The sequence below is a fragment of the Drosophila guanche genome, unplaced genomic scaffold (genome assembly GCF_900245975.1).
Source record: "Drosophila guanche unplaced genomic scaffold, DGUA_6, whole genome shotgun sequence".
Classification (NCBI taxonomy): Eukaryota; Metazoa; Arthropoda; class Insecta; order Diptera; family Drosophilidae; genus Drosophila; species Drosophila guanche.
The window spans coordinates 3,365,307-3,388,534 of NW_022995745.1; the positions used below are offsets into that span (position 1 = coordinate 3,365,307).

At 42.8% G+C, this 23,228-nt stretch overlaps 3 protein-coding genes, 1 long non-coding RNA gene and 1 pseudogene across 8 annotated transcripts in view; 3 read left to right on the forward strand and 2 right to left on the reverse strand.

The window, feature by feature from the left end:
* Positions 1–12,776, reverse strand: part of LOC117580655 — a 26,826-nt gene extending 14,050 nt beyond the window's left edge. The window contains exons 1-2 of one of the 3 annotated variants that reach the window (XR_004573594.1): positions 12,623–12,772; positions 12,457–12,569 (exon numbers count right to left, since the gene is read on the reverse strand). This is a non-coding gene — a long non-coding RNA (uncharacterized LOC117580655). Of the gene's footprint in view, positions 1–12,456 lie in introns of all 3 variants that reach the window. The other 2 variants (XR_004573592.1, XR_004573593.1) reach the window with 2 other exon arrangements.
* Positions 12,777–13,650: 874 nt separating this feature from the next.
* On the forward strand, positions 13,651–16,837 carry LOC117581085 (poly(ADP-ribose) glycohydrolase). Of its 2 annotated transcripts, none has more exons than XM_034267971.1 (3): positions 13,651–14,084; positions 14,155–14,827; positions 14,882–16,837. In XM_034267971.1, exons 1-3 carry the CDS (start codon positions 13,949–13,951, stop codon positions 16,284–16,286), a joined length of 2,214 nt encoding a protein of 737 aa, XP_034123862.1. In that variant the 5' UTR covers positions 13,651–13,948; the 3' UTR covers positions 16,287–16,837. The 2 variants fall into 2 exon arrangements, with proteins under 2 accessions (XP_034123862.1, XP_034123861.1); XM_034267970.1 differs by having other exon boundaries at positions 13,652–14,084; positions 14,149–14,827.
* A 228-nt stretch (positions 16,838–17,065) lies between these two features.
* On the reverse strand, positions 17,066–18,158 carry LOC117580814 (probable insulin-like peptide 7). 2 transcript variants are annotated; one of them, XM_034267532.1, is made up of 3 exons: positions 17,919–18,153; positions 17,561–17,736; positions 17,066–17,503 (listed from the first exon to the last, which is right to left on the reverse strand). In XM_034267532.1, the coding sequence occupies exons 1-3, from the start codon at positions 18,056–18,058 to the stop codon at positions 17,334–17,336; spliced, it is 486 nt and encodes a 161-aa protein (XP_034123423.1). In that variant the 5' UTR covers positions 18,059–18,153; the 3' UTR covers positions 17,066–17,333. The 2 variants fall into 2 exon arrangements, with proteins under 2 accessions (XP_034123423.1, XP_034123422.1); XM_034267531.1 differs by having other exon boundaries at positions 17,066–17,736; positions 17,919–18,158.
* Positions 18,159–20,774: 2,616 nt separating this feature from the next.
* Positions 20,775–21,522, forward strand: LOC117580874 (annotated as a pseudogene).
* On the forward strand, positions 21,470–21,933 carry LOC117580875. The gene is made up of 2 exons (XM_034267624.1): positions 21,470–21,735; positions 21,778–21,933. The coding sequence occupies exons 1-2, from the start codon at positions 21,565–21,567 to the stop codon at positions 21,931–21,933; spliced, it is 327 nt and encodes a 108-aa protein (XP_034123515.1). The 5' UTR covers positions 21,470–21,564.
* The last annotated feature ends 1,295 nt before the right edge of the window (positions 21,934–23,228 follow it).

Sequence of the window (23,228 nt, forward strand, 5' to 3'; positions counted from 1 at the left end):
CCCCCCCCCCCCCCCCCCCCCCCCCCCGCCCTATATTAGGCGAGCACCCTCCTTTCGGACCCCGCAACCACCCCACCGAAAAAGTCTGGGGCCCGACTTTTAACATTGAAAACGAACGTTGACATAAATGCAATCAGCACGCGCTCAAAGCAATCTGACAGACAGTCAAAAGAGAGATAGAAAGAGAGTGAATATGAGCGATAAAGCGGGAAGAAGGAATACAAAAAAGAGAAACATATGCATGAGAGAAAACTGCAATTGCAACGCTGATGTTTCGACGTCGGTGCTGCGGATTTGGCAAGAAAAAAAATAGTGTACAATTATTTGCATAATCATCGATAAATAAATCGATTTCAGCAATAATTTAGCAATGTTCAGTTAATTGCAAAATAGAATTTCGAAATTTTTTAAATGTCTAATATTATTTATTTCATTTCCCACTTATTGCCGCTGCTTTCTGTTTATTGCTTATTATCGATAGCTGGAACTGGCTATCGACTACACATGACATTCCGCAGCGTAGTGCCGGTGTTGTAAGTGGGAAGCTTAGTTGCATTCACAGTAAACGCAGGAAAGATTCAAGAAATGAAGAATTAATTAGATTAAAAGATTAAAGATTAAAGAATTTAAAATGGTCCACTTTTTGGCATTTGTAAATATCGCATTTTCTGTTGATCTCTTCGTCATCATACCCCCAGCAATGGGTATAGAAGCTAGAGGATACGTCTGCTGCTCCTGCCCCTCCACTCTTTTTCGGGGTGGGCATCGTGTTGACGCTGGTTTTCGATCCCTCCTGCTGGCTTACGTGGCGGCCCCACTCTCACTCTCTCTCTCTCTCTCTTTTATCCAAACCTCTGCTGATGCTCCCCTGTTCCTCTGTTGGTTCTACCGCTCTGTTCCGCTCGTTCAGCTTCTCCTACTCTCACTCTTTCTCTGCTCCTTGCACTCTCTCCCTTTGGCTGCGACTGCGACTGCGACTGCTGCTGCTGTGTGCCGCTAGCATGCATAAATCAATCAAGTTGAGTGTTTGCTCATAAAATGCAAAAAAAAAAGAAGAAAATTGAAACCAACACGGCAGCACGCTACGCTTTTCTCTCTAACACTCAGTCTCATTGCACTCTAACCCGAATGACAAAGGCGCTCAAGTGTCAAATGCAGCAGCAGCGTCGGCCGGCGGCACCCACTGAACCCAACGCTGACATAGCCATCGACGCTAACGTTGACGTCGCTTGCTGACGCAGGATTTTGATGATGCTGTTTACAGTAACAACAAACATGAGGGGCTGTGTGGGGAGCGAGACACTTTGAAGACGCCTCTCTCTCGACAGCAGGTGACTTTCCAACTTGCTTGGAGCCCATCTCCCTCTCTCTCTCTGTCTCCGTTGTTAGGGCAACTCTTAGCTTTTTTAATCAAAAGTAGAAAATTGTTAAAATAATGCCAAATTATGTCCCGGTTTGACAGTGCAATGAAAATCCAGACAGAAACGAATCTGGTAAAGAGTATTTCAAGCTTCGTTTCAATATTTTTCTCTCCTGACTTTGCTCCATTTTTTTTTCCTCTGCTTTCTTCTCTTCTGTTCTGCTGTGACGTGTAGAGTTCTTTCGCCTTCTCCCTCCCACTGTCTGTCTTGGTTATCAACGCCGCTGCCGCCTGCATGGCTGTCGTCTCAATCGCGTTCGGGCATTCGGCAAGGTGTGCCCTCCCGCCCTTTGAGTGTGTGTGTGTCTGTCTGCCTGCCTATGTAATCAGTGTGACTGCACTCTAATTAGCAGCAAACAAATTTCCAAAGTGGCAAACAGAGACAGAGAGAGATAGAGATAGAGAAAGAGAGACGGGGTGCATGAGTGAGCCTTGCACTTTGTGCTGTTTGAACTTTTCACTTTCGAAATTCTGCTGCAACTGCCATTGGAACTGCGCTGTGTGATACGACGGAGCAATCATCACGTGTCCATCAGCGAATGTATTTCACAATCATTTGTGGAGGGTAACGTTAACCCAAAGGCCTTGTGTGTCTGCCAGCTTAGGGTATTTGAAAAGTCTACTCTCCCACATAGCAAATGTATGCAAACGGTTTCAGCTGATGTTCCACACACACACATACATACGCACAGAGCGAAACAAAAGCGAATGCAAAACACTTATCAAGAACAGCATGAGCGCATTTGGAGCAGGGGCAGGGGGGAGCAGTGTTGCTGGAAGAGATAAAGAGAGCAGGGCTAAATGAGGGCGGCCGCCTCTTGTAGGCGTACGTTTGGTTTCGTTTATATTTGATTTCACCCCCTGCCCCTCACTTCATCTTCTACTGCGTAGGCAGCATAATCAGCAAAAAAAAAAACAACAAATAAAAATGTGCATGCTGGTTCTTGTTCTTGTGGTTGTTGCATTGATAAGAGTGGCTGAAGGCAGAGCCAGCAGATCCGAAGCACAGAGGAACAACACAAAAGGAGACACTTGTCCGCAAGGTACAATACGAAAAGGTATGTCAGCCCCACAGAGAGAGAGAGAGAGAGCAAAGGCAATAAATAAAGATGAGTGACGCTCAAGCATGGCTAAGATATGGCCATATCGAATTTACTATGAATACTTTATGGGTTTTGAAAACCATTCCAACAACAGCCCTTACCTTCGAATGCCCTTCGAAATATGCCCTGCATCGTGGCCATTGAGAAAAATGGTCTTATGCTGATTACTGACTGCTCTCTCTCTCTCTCTCTCTCTGACTATTTCTGTTTTCTGTTTCCTTCTGTTAGTGGCTTGCTTGTCCGTCCGTCTCCTGGCAGACGTTTCATGGTCAGCAGAAAAAGCGAATAGGCAGGAAGAGGCAGCGACAGAAGTGCTGTGGCAGCAACGACAGAAACAGACACAGAAGCAGAAGCAAAGCTCAAAGCGGCAGCAAAAGTTCGACTTCTTCATCGCAAACAAAAACAAAACAAAACCATAAGATTGAAGTGCTGCAAGAAATATAAGAACAGCCAGAGAATGGACAAGATGAAGAAGCAGTAGCAAAAACAAAGACGCAAGGAAGAAGACGGAAAGGACTCACAGGCTTTTGGGAGACTTAATTAAGTCTTTCGGATACCCTGGCACATTTTTCATTTGCAATTTTGAAATTGTTTATATTTAAAATTTTTTTTTCGTGGTAAATTCTATAATGGCTATGACATCTCTACATCCAAAACTGATGAGCTCGAGATTTCTTGTTGAATGTTGATGATCCGGTGGTAAATCCACCCTGCTCTCTAGGGGCATTCAAAGAAGGCTACTGCAAAAGTGAACAAAGTTTACAGTAAACATGACTTTTTCATACAGTTTGTCTTTCGCCCAAGGGCGCTGCTCCCAAAGTGAGAGAGAGAGAGATATAGAGCGGTAAGGGGAATGGGGAATGGGGCATCAGGGTACGGCGAGTGGTAAGGACAGTTGGTGAGCCACTCAAGTGCCCCAACTAATTGGAATTTGGCACGTTCAACCAGTTTGCCACTTTTCTGAGTTCATTTTTTGTGTTGTTTGCTGCTCTTCTCCGCATTTTTTGTTGTTGTTTTTGTTTTTGTTTTAGTTGGTTGGATTTTTTCGGTGCGTTTGTTTCCCTCTTGTTCTCCAGCTTCTTGTTTACTTTGCTGCAGTTGGTCCACTAAGGTGAATAACAACAAGAACATGGCCAAGAACAAGAAGAGCCCGCAGAAACAAGAAACACAAGAAAAACAAGCAGTGGAAACAAATGTTAAGAAAAATATGATGTTTTTATTCACACCCAAGGAAATGTAATTGAAATCTCAAGCAGGAGATGAAGGCCCTCAGATTGCTGACCGTCTAAGGAAACTTTCAAATCTATTATGAAAGATTCCCATTAATTTACAAAAATAATCAACCATTGGTCTGTCGTTAAATTTTCCTAGAAGGAATTTGACTTTATCAGTTTGAATTAGCCTCTTGGCTAAGTGCACAGGAAATGCAGTTCTTTGTTTTGTTTTCTAGGGGTACATTTAGGTATTGGAAAGTCGCAGATACTGATAGGATATGAAGAAATTTAAGGAAATGGCACAAACATTAAACAAGTTGAAAATTAGGGCTGAGGCAAGAAGATGGAGAGAGTAAGAGATAGGCAACAAGGCAACAAGAGAAAGACATTGGCAATGATCAAGCGGAAAATGAAAATTAATTAACTCGTAAGCGACGGAATAGCGAATCACATTGCAAAAACAACAAGAAGGAAACATAATAAAGAGAGCCAAAATGCAGTGAGTTCTCTCTTTTCTTTGTCTCTCTCTCTCTCTCTCTCTCTCTCTCTCTCTCTCTGTATCTCTTAACCTTTGCATATTGCGCATACGTCACGTTTTTTGTTGTTATCTCACTCTGTGGATGCTCTTTTCTTCATCTTTTAGAACACGTACTCCATCTCTGCGGCAGAGCCAGAGTGTATTGAGTGCCCTCTAAATGAATGCGATACCCAAGCTGTTGTTGTGGGTGACAAACAGAGCCAGAGAGAGCGAGATACTAAAACGAAAATTGTTCTCTCATCTTAGAGAGTCAAAGTATCATGGAAAGCAATAACAAACATTTTTCCAAGCAAAACAAAAGTGTGCCTCTCCTCAAGCGCTGTTTTCAGCGAGAGAGAGAGAGAGAGAGAGGGACAGAGAACGAGAGAATTGCAAAGCCTCCGCTATGATTATGACAGCAACAGCAGGGTTAAAACGGGAAACAGGCGGAACAGAGCCGCAGAGGAAACCCAAGCGTAGAAATTTTTGTCAGACTTGCTCGACTTACTGGAATACCCTACTGCCAATGAGAGTTCCACTACTTTCGACAGGCTGAGCGCTGCTACTGCTCAGACAAAGAATGAATGAAAACAGGTGTACAGTGGTGACTTTCCTTGGATCGTAAAACTAACTTCCATATCAGGTAGATTACAGTCGTCAATCGCTTTAACCTAAAACTGTTGCATAAGATAATTGCGCATAACAACACATAACCCATTCCAACATTGTCTCCATTCCATGTCTCGTCATTTACCGTACAAGTGATTCATCAATCTCCATCCCGTTCTAGCGCTGCCTGCCCTGCTCTTCGCCAGTCGCGTAAGGCCGATTTGTAGCGCATTCAATGTACACGTAGTACACAGAGAGAGAGAGAGAGAGAGAGAGAGAGAGCGATTGTCAGTGCAGTCATGTGAATGCATTTATGACCTACAATAATAAGGTGACACACAGGCACGCGCACACACACTCCAGCGAGAGAGCAGAAGAGAGCGGAAAAGAGAGCAGACCTGTGCGTGTGTGTGTTATCTTTTGTTTCGAGTTCGTTCAGCTGGCTCCCCTTTACCGCTATTTGGGCAGCGCAGCAATCACGCGACGCCACAATAACATTTCATCAACAAACAAAGACTAAGAGCGAGAGAGCAGCAGCTCTAGAGAGCGTGTCTTTTGGGGTGTTGTCATTGCAAATGCAAAAAACATACAAACAGCTCTGTCTCACTCCCACACTGCTATTGACTCACTGAGCGCAACTTGTTTTGTTCCGTGTCGCGTCTCTCTCGCAGAGCAACTTGTTTGCTTGAGCTCTCCCTCCCACTCCCACTCCCACTCCCACTCTCTTTCTCTGTCTTTGGAAAAGCTCACGTGTCAGCATTTCAGTTTGCTGCCTGCCACGCAAACTACTCAAACTTACACTCTCTTGCCCCCGCTGCCCCTCTGTCACTGTCTGTCACAGTCTTTGCAAGCCATCAATCATCATGTGAAGCTATATTCTCTCTTTACTTCATGGCCGAAACTCTTCACATTTTGCTGTTACTCGTTCTCCCCTCTCACAAACGTTATAAGCCGCTCTTGCCAGCAACGTCATTTATTGCACTCTTTTGATCATGTGCCTCTCATTCTCGAATTCCGGTCCTTGCTCTTCATAATCTTCATCCTATCCTGTTTATCCGCTTGTTAGTCAGCCGGTTTTCTCTCTGCCTCTCTTTGGAGGTTTGTTTTTGCTCTCTCTCTCTCTCTCTCTCTCTCTCTCTCCCTTGTTCCTTCTGTGGCTCCCGCCCCTCTCTAACACTCTTTGACTCACATTCTCTTTTGTTGCGCGGCTGACGTGTTTACTGGTTTGCTGCTGATTTTGTTGCCGATTCTTTCTTTCTTATTTTTATTTTTTCGCTTTTGGGGCGCACGTTGCTTTGTTATTGTTGTCGCTGATGTCAGACACGGGCACAAGCGCACACACACACGCACCCATACATTCACAGACATTCAGCCATGTGCGCTCTTGCCGCAAACACTTCTGCCGCTTGGCCACTGCCGCTGCTGCTGCCACTGCTGACGCCGACAATGTGCAATGTAAATCGCCCCTCTGCCTATCCCACCCACTGCTCCCGCCCAATCACTGTCTCTCTACGTCTCCACGAAACAGCACACAATGTACACTCTACTAAAACAGCAACAACAAAAGGCGCACGCATACACACGGAAATTAATTGTATAATAAATTGAAAAACTTAGGCAACAAAACAAACATAGAGAAATAAAAAGTTTTTCACACCGCCACGCCCATACGGCACATCCCCTACCAAAATATTTCAATTTATATCATTTTTTTTAGTGACGCAAATCGAACAAAAACCGAAAAACAAATTAAAAGTGCAGCAAAAACAAATAGGCTAGATATCATCGCACATAACGACTATCAGATGCCCTCTAAGCGGCGTTAGCCTGAAACCGAGACATGCAACTCGCCTAAATATTTCAATTATAACCTTATCCTTACATTTAATGATTCCTAAATTCATGGAAATACAAATCATGAAAATTGTGGACATTAGATCGCCTTTCTTGGATGTCTAAATAGCGCACATTAAGTAGTACCATTTTTTGGTTACGCCACGACCAACAGGCTAACAGGGTACTTAAGTCGAAGCAAACAAAAATGTTCATTTCGTTGGACAAAATGAAAATTTATGAAAACGTTGACATTGAAAATGTGGCAAAAATAATTATTTATTATTTTCTTGGGTATTTTGTATTAAATTTTTTGTGTACTAATGTGTGGGAAAATTTGGAAGAATTTGCAGAAATTCCAAAGGGAAAGTTCATTTACACAAAAATGAATGCTAATATACAAATAAGTACAATGCATTCCTTTCTAAGTCTTTAGAAGTCTTCCTCTCATTTAGATTAGACTGACTTTCTTTACTGTAACAATTTCATCCCAAGTTCTTTTTTCGGGCTGACGTCGACAAATTTCTAACAGACTTTTGCTCTGGCTGGGCTCTATGAGATAGGGTGTGCGGATTTAGTCACTTTGCCCGCAACAGACTGAACGGCACTTCTTGTTCTCCACGGCAGTGGGTAGAGTGGGGCGTAGTGCTGGGTCGAAGGCAGCTAGTTGAGTGTTCACTACCTAAAAGTGAGACTGAGACTGATAAGACCCCAAAGTGAGTAATAATCCGAGAGCCCCAGGCTCATGTCTCGTACGACAGGTGAAGGTGCAGGTGCAGGCCCAGGTTTAGGTTATCATGATTGGAATGTGTGTGTGTGTGTGTGTGTGTGTGTCCACAAAAAACAAGTTGGCAGCACATTGATGGGCAATTGCATTGGAAAAAATGGATCCCACGGCCACTAAAATCGTTCACATAAAGTTAATTCAAATAGAGGTAAGGCGACACCTAGCTACAATTTGTTAGACTCAACCGACTGTGGGGAGCAGCCGCATGACGCGCGACACATGCTGGTTGCTCCATTCACTTTTGATATGCTTCAGGCACTTACCGTTAGTTGCTAATGCAAAATGGCTGACACCTTGCAACAACATTCAAAAAGTTCAAGAGAAATTTGTTATTATTAATTTTGAATTTTTTTTGGCAGTGCTCACGCCCCCATTTAACAACAAAAACGAAGCAAAAGAGAAATCGCTTTTTGCATTTTGCACGTTTTCGAAAAATAAAATCAAACAATTTGGAATGAATATATGTAGATACAGATATATGCACATATGTATATCACAATGTATAAAGTACATATGTACAACATTTATCGCAAGATGAATAAAATGTGTGCAAAAAATAAATATGCAAGAAAACAAAAACAAAAGTGAGAAACAACAAAAACAGCAAAATAGCAAAAAGGCCAAAAGAGGTGATGGCAAGTCAAGAAGGCCTTCACCCCAATAAATGTGTAAAAACAATTAAAAAACAACAAAAGCACGAAGAAAAAAAGCATTGCAAAAATAAAACCAACAAAGCCAAAAACAAAACACATGCGACGCAATCAAAATAAATATAACCAACAAGGAAAAACCATTGTCAAACGAAATATTAGATACGCTAACGCAAGTTGTTGGTACAATTTGAGTAGTTTCTGGCTGAAGAAACTGAAGACAAAGAATATATTCCCCATACAATACATTTTACAGTACAGTATGGAAACATTCTGTTTCAATTGGTTTATGTGCACCCAATGACAGCAATAAGGTTTAAGAGTTCAAGAGAATTTAAAAGTTTAAATTTGTATAATTGATTTTACAGACTTTCGGGATTCTTGTTATCCGGTTTCAAGGATTCCTTTACATACTGTCTCTTTAAAACAAATATATTAACTGGTTATATTGCCACTTATGAAATTCCCATAATTATAGATCAAGATAATCTTTACAGGGCACGCTTTACGTACACTGGACAGAGCTCAGGAAGCACCCCAAATACTTTCCACTGGCAGGGTATTCTACACTACCGTTATGCGTGCAGACATGTGGGTGGACTTCGAAAGTGAAATCCAAAGACATGATCACGCCGCCGACCAACAGATGGCGCCAATCAGTAAGTGCCTGGGCATTAAATATAATAAAATAAAAATTAAAAGAATTGTAACAAATCTACTGTGGCGGATTATATAACAAATGGAAGAGAAAAATACAAAGAAACAAAATAAAAAAAACACAGCCTTGATACAAAAAAAAAATACACGACAAAATGAAAAAAAAAAAACAATTACTATTATTTCCACATTAAAAGTCATTTTGTTGTTGCAAAAATTAATTCGTTTTTAATGCGTGTTGGCTATCTCTATCTTTAATTTTATCTCTCTCTCTCCCTTGGAAAAAACAACAAGTTTTGGATGTTTGTCTTTGTCCGATATTCGGGTGTTCTCGCATTGCCTCTAGTGGCCCCCAGGAAGTAGATAATAATGTGTGCAGAGACGCGATAAATGGCCAAATATATATCGTATGTACATCTATACATACGTGTGTACATACAGTACATACATACATATGTATGTACATTCATAAAATATATGGCATTTTCGTATTTTCTTTGAATTAACCATTACGTCTAGTACATTTATCTATAAAGTACAATAGACAAGTGATAACACCTATTAAGTGTCGCCAGGTATCTGTTTGTTTGGCTTAAGCTAAAATCCTCCAATCGGTTGAAAGTTAAGGCTTAAAGGGGGCACCCATTTGGTGGTGAAGACCAGCTTTACATTAAATATTTTTGTTGTTCCTAACAGCAACTGCCCTTGATTTAAAATCTTTATTTGTTTTGTTTTTAAAATTAAACCGGATATGAAGATTCACATCAGACCAACAAAAATAATTTCTATGGCATCAAAAATTCTGCATATTTATATAAATAATTAAACAATTAATTATTTGATCTGTTTTTCTATTCAGATTTATAGTTTAAAATGTCATCAATGGGTATCAACAGCTTCCGAACCAAAGGCAATTCTCTGCGTTTTTCTTTTTCATTTAATTTCGCACTGCAATCGATGCCGCTGCCGCTGCCTGCGTCAGCGTCGCAGTCAGATGTTTTGCTTCTTATAGAAAATTTCAAGGTCATGCGCGCAGGCAAAAACTTTTTGTTTTTCGTTTTTGCTAAATAAAAATGGATAGGCAGCAGAAACAGGGAGGTGGTGAGGAGGGAGTGAGATAGTGCAGGAGTGGAAGGGGGGGGGGGGGTTGAATATGAGCCGACGGGTTTACCGACCTGACCCGCCCTATCAACACGTGGTCAAAGCTCACTGTTTCCCATTCTCTCTCTTTTTCTCATACATGTGTACATATGACAATATGGACTTTTGAGAATGGATACCCCTCGGCAGAATGACGGTTCCTTTTCCACTTTATGATACATTGTTCCGATATAGATTAAAGTTCGAAGCACCAATGTACCACTACGAAAATGTTGTGTCTGGAGATGCAAATTCTTGTCCCTTCTAATTGGCTTTGTGGAAAAAACATTTGATCAGAACCAGTATACCTCCTCCGCCCGAAGGGTATAATAATTAATTGCACACTTTTGTTCTCCTTTTGCGGCTGTGCTTCGTTGCTGCTGCTGCCTTCATCTTCTTTGTTTCGCGAGCCAACGTGAGCCAAGTCGCGTTGACAAAAAGCAAAAGAAATAAACAAGTAAAAGCAAAAGCCAAAAACAATTTCATTTATTGTTTTGTTGTTGTGTATTATTGCACACAATTGAACACAAGCACAAGAGAGTGGGGAGCGCGGGAGAGCCCGACGGCACAGAGAGCGTGTGTAGTGCGGCGGTACAGTAGATAGAGTGCATAAGAGAGGGACAGAGAGAGAGAGAGGTGTGTAGTGTGGGGAGGTTGAGCGACAGGAAGAGAAGATCCATCAAGCAGCTATAAATAGTTTTGTTTTTTTCAGAGCCAACTGATGGAAGAAGAGCCGAGCCATCCATCCATGGATCCCTATCGGGACTCCGGCCCTCGCCCAACAACATATGGAGATCACATGATCAACCACTCCCCATAGACTCCCACCAATAATTCGAACAAGTGAGAAGTCGAGTGGCGAGTATTACGACTATCAGATGCTCCCTATCCACTCTGTGGATACATTTATACTTAGTATGTTTCTTGTTTTAATTTATAGAGGCAGAAGCAATCGTTCTTAACCATACCCTGCAAAACTAGAATTTTTAAAATTGATTCATAGGAAGGCAGCAGCGACGCAAAAGTGCAGTCGCTGTCGCAGCTGATGTTGGCGTTGCTGCTGCTTCTGCCGCTGCCACTGATTGCCGTTGATTAAGTATTAGTTCATACTTGAGGGGTGACCTTGAATAAGTTTACTAACATTTCGCATTTTCGGGGCGGTTTTCTTTCGCTGCTTTCTATATCTATGCCATGCACAGACCCTCACCCTCGCCCCCACACCACCCTTCTCTACCTGTTTTGGCAGCTGACGCAAAAGGCTTTCAGAAAGAGAAAGAACGAACGCTTTATTGTATTTCTAGGTTATGGTCAAGGCAACAAATACGTATATTTGAAGGCTAAACATTCAGAGAGAGTGATAAAGAGAGAGAGAGAGAGAGAGCGAGAGAGGGGCACACTCACCCTGGCACACATACTAATTTGTAGAATTCTTTGAGTGATAACTGTTTCTGCTCCCCCTTTTGCTGCTTTCATTTGTTTACGCGCTAGACCACAGGTAAGCGAAACGAGTGAGCCAGAAGCAGGGGAATGCAGCAGCAGGGGCAAGTGGAAAGTATATTTAATATAAGGTACGACTAGAAGCTCCGACAGACGCAAAGTAAACACGGCAAAAGCTAAGGCTAGTTGTGGGTTGCAAAACGACTCTCTCTCTCTCTCTCTTTCTCTCTTTCAGTGTGTGGTAAATGCAACTGAATCAGGTTTGCTCGGGCTCTCCCAGCAGCCTCCCTTCCATTGAATGTACCATGGTTAAGAACTTGGTGGAAGAAACTTCAGCAAAAAGAGAATCATAGGAAGAGGGAGAGGAGGAGAACTGCGCAAGTGCTGATTAGAACATTAGCTTGTGGCAGATAAAAGTCTGTTGAACTTTTGGTAAAGTACATTAAATTAAATATTTTTTATTTTGATTTTGTTGTTTTGCAGTATTTTTTTTTTTGAGCAGCAGCAGCAGCGACGCTGGCGTTGATTTTGGCGCTGCTTCCGCGTCAAAACAAACAAACAAGTCTCTCTTCCACGCTCGCTCTCTTAACCTATCTCTGGCAGCAGCGCTAGTAGAAGGTGCATATTATCAGGTGAAGTAATGCTATTCCCATGACTAGAGTGTCTTATACAATTTATAAAAGAAATCGGGAAGCTTGAAAATAGGTAAGGTAACTTCCAATGTAATTTGCATGGAAAGCTAAATCCAGAGTGCGCTCTTCAAACGCCCACCTTATATAAACACGTTTTGGCTAGTTTTCGCCGCTCTCCCGGCGGCTTGCACGTGTATGCGATGCTAAGAGACCAGCCACCACCGCTTACACGTAGGCTCCAGCGCTTAAGAATGGACCATAAAAGGGCTGAGGGACGGGAGAGAGAGGTGAATGACAGACATTCGAAGAAGAGAGTGGCGGTTGTGGAAGGGGAAGTAAATAAAGCGGCGTTTCTGCCGCCACTGACGTCAACGAATGGGGAGATGTGGCAAGCTTTTTTTGGAAAATTTTGTTCACAAGAAACCCATGCAATTATCCACAATACCTAACAATTTACCTGTTTTTGGGGCTTTCAATTGTATATTCAATATGTACACACATTCGTATGAACCACTGCATGCACAAACACACACATATAAAAATGCACTTTACAGTATTTTTCTCTTTCAACTTGAACACCGCAAAAATGAAAACATTATTTTGTAAGACGAATTAGCACATACTTATCGACTGACGAATTTCCTCGAGCTATAGATCAGGATTTATTCAAATTTTTGGATTTCAGACGCGGTTTTTGGTTTCGGGAAAAGTAAAAAAAAAACAAGAAAATAATTGTTTATTTTTGATGGCCACTGAGCTTAATTATCGATAAGACATACCGACATACCCTCGGAAATATACCATTGCATTTTCAAAATATACTGTAAATATACCGTAAATCTTAAATAATTTTCCACGATTTGTAAGTTCTATTTTATATTACTAGCTAGTTAGGAGTCTCCGCGCTAAAACTAGAATTTTATCCGATTTATCACTCAATTCTGCACAAGATAAGTTAGTTTTCACTATTTCCTTTTGCTGGAGTGCTTACAAATTAAGTTTAAATCTAAAAAGGTCAACCAACAAAAATGGCATGAAACGTTACGTGAGTGGGAATGGATTGCTACGTATTTGACAATTAGTTGCTTGTTGCTGTAGTTATGGTACAGTATGGGCATGTGCATTTCCGTAAATTAATAGAAACATGTCATGACTTTATTTTAAACTGACATGTTTGCCAATTTCCCATGTCACTTTATTAAGATAGATAATTCAGAGCGAAGTTTATTAATATACTTCAGTTTTCCCAACAAATAAAATGTGCAACTTGATAACCATGCAATTTTTAGTAGTTTTAATAGTTAAGCGCGTGATAATTCCCGGCATGTGGTCACACTTTGTTTCAAAATAAAAAATCACAAAATTTTCTTACCACACAACAATACCAAAATTTGAAGATTTACAATTCTTGTAGTGGGGGTGGATTTTATTTTGAATGGGTTTAATTTTCTATACCTCTTTTAAACGGGCACTTTGTTGGCGGGAATGTGATCTTCAGGGTGACCGTTTACGCTACATCACTTTTTCCTCGTCGGATGTCGCTGTCGATGATTACATGAAAACGTAGATAATCTGCGGCAAATGTGTAGTTAGCGTGTAATTGCCATGTAACCACAGCAAACCTTTTTTGCTGAAACCTTATTTTACGGATATCCAAAATGAAACTTAGTCCCAAAACGAAGATAGATTGTAGAAAATGCATTCATCCATTGTATATAATTATATATTTAGTGCTGAAGACCCCAGTTAGCTAGTAATATTGTACCGAACATGAAAACCGAGGAATATGACAGTTTCATCATTTTGATGTCAAGAACAAATTCACAAAAAAAACACAATAAACAGAAAACACAGGAAACACACAGCTCGTCAAAATTTTGCGTTCATTTCATAAATTATTTCTGGAGTCTGCACTCAATTGCAGGGGCATTGCGGCGTTGACGGTGGGCATGGAGTTGGACATGGAGGAGGCGGCTGTCGGCAGCCCTGGCATGGAGGCCAAGACCGGCATGGCAGCAGAAACAGCCGGCGATTCGCCGCCCAATGTAGAGAAAGTGATCAAAGTGGAGAAAGAATGTGCAAATGGTGAGTGAGCAAGCCAGGCAGATACATGAACACATGGCTAATGAATGAATCTGATTCGCAAAAGGTACAGGCTCGATGTCGGGTCCACCATCGCCGGAGCAGACTTGGCGTGGCGTGCCCATTGAGGACATACACCGCGGGCTACCGCTTTTCCAGCTGGAGCATATGGGTGCCGTTTCTCCCAGTAGCTTGCACCGCGTGATGCACAAGCATCCCATACGCGAGTCGATCGAGGTGCCGCCCCGTCCGTTCAAGGGCGCCGGCAAATGGGACTCGGACCATGTACGTCTGCCCTGCGCAACTGAGAGCAAATATCCACGCGAGAATGCCGATGGCGGCACAACGATCGGTTCCCGCTGGGAGATGATCGAGCGGGCACTCCTGCAGCCGATTGCCAGCAGCGAGCAGCTCCAGGATGCGATACTCTCCTACAACACAACGTACAAGGGCAAGTGGAACTTTCGTGCGCTGCACCAGCTGCTCGAGGAGGAGCTGGACGAGAGCGAGACGAAGGTGTTCTTCGAGGATCTCCTGCCACGCATCATCCGTCTGGCCCTGCGTCTGCCCGACATCGTGCAGGCCTCCCTGCCACTGCTTAAACAGCATACGAACAGCACGATCACACTCACCCAGCAGCAGATCTCCTGCCTGCTGGCCAATGCCTTTCTGTGTACCTATCCGCGCCGCAACACCCTCAAGCCCAAATCGGAGTACAGCACCTTCCCCGACATCAATTTCAATAGGTGAGCGGACTCAGCTTTAGCCTCAAATGCTCAACCCTCCCCAACCCCCCACAGGCTCTATCAATCCTCGGGCGCAGCAGTGCTGGAGAAGCTCAAGTGCATTATGCACTATTTCCGTCGCGTCTGCCCCACGGAACGGGACGGCAGCAATGTGCCCACCGGCTGTGTGACGTTTCTGCGTCGCAGCATCGAGCCGGACCAAACGACGATTTGGAATGAAGTGACAAAGCCATTGGGCGACGTGCCATTGCACGTGAATGCGGCTGGCACGATTGAGGACCAGGGCGTGGGCCTGCTGCAGGTGGACTTTGCCAACAAGTATCTGGGCGGCGGCGTTCTCGGTCATGGCTGTGTGCAGGAGGAGATTCGCTTTGTCATTTGCCCGGAACTGCTGGTAAGCAAACTCTTCACGGAGTCCCTTCGTCCCACCGAGGCGCTGATGGTGCTTGGTGCGGAGCGCTATAGCAATTACACCGGCTATGCCGGCACCTTTACCTGGTCCGGCAATCATGAGGATCTAACGCCGCGCGACAGTTCCAGACGCCGCCAGACGGCAATTGTGGCCATTGATGCGCTGCAGTTTGCCCATGCCAGACATCAGTATTGGGAAGATCTAGTGGAGCGGGAACTGAATAAGGCACACAGCGGATTCATGCACGCGTTGTCCAGCGAGCCACCGGGCGTGGCCACCGGCAATTGGGGCTGCGGTGCTTTTGGCGGCGATGCTCGTCTCAAGTCGCTGCTGCAACTAATGGTTTGTGCCACTTTGCGCCGCCCACTGGCCTACTACACCTTCGGCAACGTTCGGCTGCGCGACGAGCTGCACGAGATGTGGCAACTGTTCCGCAGCCAGGGCACCACCGTGCGTCAGCTATGGACCGTGCTGCTCCGTTTCGACGACAGTCTACGCACCAACCCATCGTCATCGAGCCAGCCAGCCCCCAACCCGAATCTCTATGACTATATACGCGAAGAGCTGAAAAAGAAGACGCCGCCATCATCATCGGGTTCGACTCCAAAGCCGAACAAGAAGCTGATCAGCGCCAGTAATGAACAAAGTCCAGATCTGTTTAGTTCGCTTGACGACTCGACATGCTCGCCGTCCGCCCTTCTGCTCTCCGACGATGAAGAGGCGAATGCCATGATGATGGCCGCCAGCCTGGAGGCAACGCCCAGTGTCGAGAGCAGCCTGGCAGTTGCAGGAGCAGGAGCAGGAGCAGCAGCATCCGTGGCAGCAGCAGCAGTCACAGTTGCAGTAGCAGCAGCAGGTGGAGGCTCGCCACCGAAGGCAGCTGGTGCTAAAATGCGACAGCTGTCGCTACTGGATATGCTGGACAGCCACTACGATCAGGGCCAGGCCTCGAAGCGACCGCGTCCATCACACAGTGGCGCCACAGGCCAAGGCCCGGTCAAGAGTCGCAAGGAAAATGAAGACGATGGAGAGGCTACAGCATGTTGAGGGGCTACGGTGGCTACGCAGGCTACGGGATTTTGACTAAGTGATATTATACTAAATGGTTTTTTTTGCCACACTTTAAGGCATCGACAGGGAAAGAGAGAGAGAGATAGAAAGGAGAAGACATTGGAGAGTGCAACAGCTGCTCTTGGTGTTTGGATTCAGTTTTAGTTTGAAGTGGAAACTATGTTTGCTCTTTTATTAGCCACAGGTTTGTGTATATGTGTGATTAGGTGGCAAAAGAGAATCCTCATTTATGGCAGGACACTGACGGTTTATGTATTTATATTTATTCATGAAGTAAAGCCAACACACCACACCAAAACACCCATGATCAAGAAGAAGTAGATGTGCGCCTGCCATGTGGGCACAACGTGGCCAGGAATTTGGACTCGAAGAAGGGATTCCATCTGTAGGGACAGGCCACGGGCAGCACCAGCAGCAAGACCGCAACAAATAAAATATATCGCAAGTGATGAAATATGTATTTTTAATGCACCAGCAAATACATCTTTCTGCTGCGTTCCCCTTCATCACACGATGGAATTGTGATTGAATTTTAAATTACAACATTTTGGGAACTTATATAAATAATTATAGTTTGCGTAGCTTGTTTGCATTTTGGGAATTTTATTTGTTCTATTTTGTATGTATTGTAATTAATCTTTTAGCTCTCTCTCTCTCTTTTAAGTAAGCCCAAAAAGATAAATTAGAGAAGAAAGAACGTCGCTCAAAGAGAAAGCAAAATGTAAAACCAATAGCTATGCACAGATACATACATATACATACGTATATATATATACTTATATACTCGTAGCATGTATAGAAATCTAGATCAACTTAGTAAGAGTTACTTATTCTTCTTGTTTTTTATTGTGAACCTTGGCGATCCATAAACTTTATTTATTTACGCTTTACGCACACCCAAGCAACAGCAACAGCAACAGCCACAACAACAAGAACCACAACAAAAACAACAACGACAAACGACAAACGACAAACGACAAACGATACAACAACAAAAAAAAAAAATAGTATCTATAGGGGAAATCAATAATGATTGCGCCGCTTATTGGAGGGACAATATTCGGCATACTCCTCCCAGGTGCAGCCAGCCTTGGTGCAGCATTCATTTGTGATCGATGGAGCATTGGAGCGACGTGTCCTCAGGAACATATTGGCATAGTTGACGTGCAGCCAAGTCGATGGTGGCGTTCCAGCTGAAATTATTTTCAGTGAAGGATTTGGCCGGCTCCATGGCGCATCTTTGGACTCACGTTTCGTGGCGGAGCTCTGCTTGAGCCAGGCCTCATCGTTGCCCGTCCGCTTGCGATTGCGTCGCGTCAGACGATAAATGTCCTTCTCGCAGGCCCAATACAGCTGACGTATGAGCTTGTCCCGGCAACGGGAATGCGTCTCCTGATGCCACACATTCTCCCAGTCCGATTGTGAGCTGAAAATAAATATAAATGCATTAACTATTTGCAGTGCAAACCTCATGTATGTAACCTTTGTCCAAGCCCAAACGATTTCAATAAAATATATATTTCAAATTGAAGTTTGATTTAATTTTTGAATGTTTTCTGTTTGCCATCGAAAATAGTTCCATTACACGAAATATCCCTTGGAACTTACCGTTCACGAAAGAGCAACTCGAGTCCCTCCTCGGTGTGATGCAGTGCATCGGAGGTTTGGAATAGCTGCAGAATGAAGAGCAGTACGGCACCGCACAGCGTCCAGTTCCTGGGACCAACGCCAGTCAGTGGTTGGCCCATAATGATGGGGAAAATCCTTGTGCTGGTTGCTGCTTATGCCGCCACAAGAATGTCTCTGGTTATCTCTGTGCTGTGTGTGCGGCTCACACGATGGCCGTGTGGCAACTGAAGAGTTTGGCCGGTGTGCGTTCCGGTTTTGAAATATAACCGGAGATGGCCGCGGCAGCTTGTACACGGACGGGACACGGTCAAGGCGTCGGCGGAGGCGGCCAACTGTCGGGCGTCTGCATAATTAAATGGCCTGACACCGCGGATGCTATTCGAGCTTATTTGAAGTAATGAGCCAAGAAGAGGGGTTGCATCCACACCCACCCCCACACCCACACCCACACAGGTAACGCTCGCATGTATGTACATACTCGTATCTATAATGAAGAGCAACGGCAGCAATTGCGTGTGGCCTGTGCCGCTTATTGCCTTGTTTATTTGTGGTCCGGTATGGTCCAATTGGTCCCAAAGTCAGACCTATACCCTACTCTGCTCTGCTCATGTTACCTGTTACCTGTTACCTGTTACCTGTTACCTGTTACCTGTTGCTTCTACTGCTGATGCTGATGCTGCCAGGGTGTTAACAAAACAACATAAAATCGAACAACTTACGCTTGTTGCTTACTCTCTCTCTGTCTTGATTTTTGTTTGCCTCATAAAAATCGGTGTTCTGTCCAGCACTAGACGCGTGTTCTCATTTCGAAATTCGCATAAATTGTCCAATATTTGCACGAATTTCAATACAACCCACACAGTCTGCAGGCACAGTGGTTGCAGGAGACAAAACTTCAGCTGATAAGCAACCATTGATTCGTCTTTGGTAGCCGATAAATATCTACAAAAACATTTGATAATTGATTTTTGTTGAATATTTTCTATGTTTTATCACATCTGACCTTAAGCCTTTACTCGTTTTACCTGTTCTAAGCCACTGTTGTCACACACACAGAGAGAGAGAGTAGAGACAATTGCTTAGCTAAATAATGTCACTGTTTACACATGTTGTCCCAATTTATGCAGCAACTCCCACCCACTCGTGCTCTGCCTTTGCACCCATTTGTACCTTTCACGCCTTCATTTTGTCGGCTCAGTTCTTGGTTGACTTTGCCAGTGGTTGGTTGGTTGGTTGGTTGGTTGGTGGTTAACATTTAAAGGCGCCTTCTCACATGTTCTTTGTTCTTATTTTGGTTCCATTTATTTTTTGCAAGTGCTCAGTGGTGTGTTTACAATAACCTTCTTGTTGGTGCACAATTAATTTGTTTCATGGAAGTGCTTTAAAATTATTGTAACGGAAAAACATGCAGAAAGACACTCAGACAGAGAGACCGCAAGTAGTTTGTCTAACTGTAGAAAAAAAGAGTTGGGAGTTATTAGGCAGAGCACTCTCTCTTTCTAAAATACCAAACTAATTTTTATAAATTTTGAAATATTTTTACTTCAGGAAATATAGAGCAAATAATCCAAATACTATTTTATTTTACAGCTTTCCTCTAATGTTCGATATTCATTCTACTTTTCTGTAGCTGCTCATACCGTTGAAGGATCTAATTTTGATTCAACTCTCTTGTAAAATTGTACCACTGACTTCTAAACTATAAGATATTTAACAATAAGTTGGTAGCTTCTAAAGACCGAACTTGCTTTCTTTTATATCTATTCATGCCCTGAGTTGGAAGCAGGTTAAAGTCTCCAAAAAGAGTCTTTGTGAATTAGAATCTAGAACTAATATTCAACACATGCTCTACACCGGGAATCGAATCCAGGCACGACGTAGTGGTGTACAATTGCAAAATAAATATAAACGCAGGACATAGCTTTAGTTTCGCTTTAAGATAATAATAACGATTCAGCAGCTGTATCCTCTTTGTAGTAAACGTGAAAGAAAAAACAGGCGATGTTAGTGTCGATGCTAAAGTATGTACCAAAATATGTACATAACTATGTATGTACTGTAATTAAGTATTATTTAAGTTGGAGAATAAATAAATCTATAAATGTGGTTATGTATTTATTTCAAACATATTTTTCCGCTTTTTTTAGGGCAGCAGCAGCTCTGGTTTACAGCTATGTTAACGTCCTCTTTTAGCGTACGATGTTACCGTGTGCTGTTAGCGCACCATGTTACCGAACACTCTTAGCGGATCATGTTACCGTGTGCTGTTAGCGCACCATGTTACCGAGCGCTGTTACTCCTCACTGTTATTAAGTGTTGAACTTCTCTGAATGTAAACTGAATTTTAATTGGTCCCCAAATATATTTGGAAAATGAGGACAACGGCTTCAACAAAAGTGTTCAATTTCAGAGCTGGAATTACGCTTTCAGGTTGTGCTGTTGCTGTTCACTTGCTCTTGTCTCCTGTTTCGGTCTCCATTGTCTCCAGTTTGCAGTCTCTAGTCCCTAGTCCCTTGGTCTTGGAGTCTCAATGCATTATTAATTATTATCAATGCAACATTCATTTTAAATTGAAATGCAAAGTTTCTCGATCATTAACCTATGGGTGGATCTGTGGTAGATAGTTGTGGGAAATATGACAATAGACAGCAGAATGTAGAACAAATCTCTGGATACACATTCCAAAAACAAGTCATACAATTAAAGTAGTCCTTTTCTATTCGATTTGATGTGTCACTCACTCACTGCCAGTACCATTTGTTCAGTATCAAACAGTAAGCTGAACTACTGAAATCAAGAGACTCAATAAAAACAAAAATTGTTCTGAAATTAAATATGAACGTGGAATTAAGATTATATTCGCGCCAATGGCTTTCTGAGTACATAGAGCAGTACGAGGGGGGCGTGCCTGTGGCAGAAGAATCACAATGACTACAGCCATCGGGCCGCCCGAAATAGATCCTACGACAGGCTGCTGGAGAAGTTAAAAGAGATCGAATCAAATCCCGACCGACACATGGTCTTAAGAAATATCAGATCACTTCGCAGGTCATTTTTGAGAGAGTTTCGGCAGACGACCTCCAAGAGCAACTACAAAACGCAGTTGTGGTACTACGACAAGATGCTCTTGGTTGGTCGACGAGGAGTCCCCCATCACACGAACACACAATCTCAGCATATGAACAACTTAGCGCCCACATCCTCCGACGAAGTCGAGCAAGTCTCTGCCAACAACAATGAGGTGGTCAGCAGTGAGGGCGCAACCCTGAGCACGATAACCGGGATGCCAGTGGATTCTGTGACGCTGATGAACAACGAACAGCTTCAGCATGATGCGGCTGCCGTCCAGGCACACCAAAAATTAGTGGCACAAGCGGCGGCGGCGGCCCAAAACTCTATAGCAGCTGCGGGGCAGCCCCCGTCGTATGACGAATACGATGCGATTGGTGTGAATGTGGCCACAAAATTGCGCGCCTTAAATCCCCTGCAGCGCATCACTGCGGTGAAGCTAATCGGCGATGTGCTCTTCAATGGCCAGCTGAACGATCTCACCGTCAGCTCGATCGTAACGCATAGTACTTAGGATAGGAATACAAAAAAAAAAAAAGGCAAAGCAGAAGTAAAGATGAACGTGAACAGTGACTGGGACTCAGTCAACGATTGCGCCCACTTCAATTTCTGGAGCGACTTTCGTGAAATCTTTGCCTGTGAAGGCGTTGGGTTATTGAAATTGGTTAACAGTGCCGCAGATGCCTGGCAGGGTCTAACGCCCAAACAGAAGAAACAGTTCCAGGAGGTGAGAACACATTTTCTTTGGTTTTGAACTTCCTGCCAATAGAAACAGTACGTGGCAGAGCGTAAAGCTGAGTTGAAGCGTGTGAAGAAGGACAAGACAGAGTTTGGCGGAGACGGGGACCAATTCAAGGGGAACGATGTGCCGTTGTTCAATTTGAAATCCTGTTTTAGCGGCTTCTTTCAAATGTTCTTTAAATAGTTATTTGTTAATGAAATTTAAGGTTTTTTATTCATGGGAAACAGGGAACACCGCATTTTTAGCCACACATTTTTACAGGAACTATGCGAGCGATGTGGAGCTCATGTTTGAATCCAGAATCGAGCATCAGATGCATCCAATTGACACACAAAAAGAGGATCCCCCCAACCGGAATAAGTGTAAACCATTAATTAAAAAAATCAATTAGCATTAAGAATTATTGTTTGCTTTGCCAGATCCCCTGTACCCGAACGAATCAATTGAATCCCCGAAGCAGTGGCGCAAAATAATGAGTTGAATGGCAGAGTACACAGATTCATCAAATTTATTTAACACAATGAAACAAATGTTATTGTACATATACGAACATTCATATACGAATACAATATCTTTTGCTGATCTTATTTTTTGTTTGTTATTTATCAACTTACATTAGCTAATTTGCGTTTGGTTTTGCAGAACGTTAGAAAATAATGCAAATATTATAATGGACTTGTTTATGTTTTATGTTCGCTCTAGGCGGCTAATGAATACCCTACCCTAGTCAAGCGGGCAACAACAACAAACAAAAAAAAAAAATCAACCTTTCAATCATTTACTTAAGATCTAAAATTTAATTTAATTTTTGTTGTCATTTAGTTTATTTGGTTTTCCAAATTGTTTGCCAAAATGTTGGTTTTGTCCCCTTTTTGTTCTAAGTTCAAATTTTTTTCAATTCCACAACTGTGCTAGGAATGCAGTAGGACATATACATATGTATATATATATATGAAAGTATATACATATAGTACATGCATTTAACAGCCACACACACAAATGAGTACGCGCATATTGTAGACATCTCTATGAATAAGTACACGAGACGAGCTGCTCTCCAAGTACAACAGACAAGCACAATTATTCCCATAAATGAGTGCTCCTGTTTGTATGTTTATCAATCAATTTTATGTTACAATTTTAATTCGGCACGGCCGAAGCAACGCAAAATAAATTAAAGAATTTAACAAAAATAATATACAAATACTTTGCCCTTCTCCTTCTCCCCTTTGCATCTTATTTAATAGTCAAATATAAATATTGTTTAATGGCATCAATAATCTGCAATTTACATGATTAACTAATGGCGTAACAAAAACATGGTCAAACATGTCATGGCTCAACAATAATCTAATATATGAGAGATTTTGTTTCAAGCTTTCAATCGCTAAATGGTTCCTCAATGATTTTTAAATTAAGCATAAACCCAAATCGAAACCAATTGGCTTCCTTTTGGCATACACACTCGTAGGCTTATC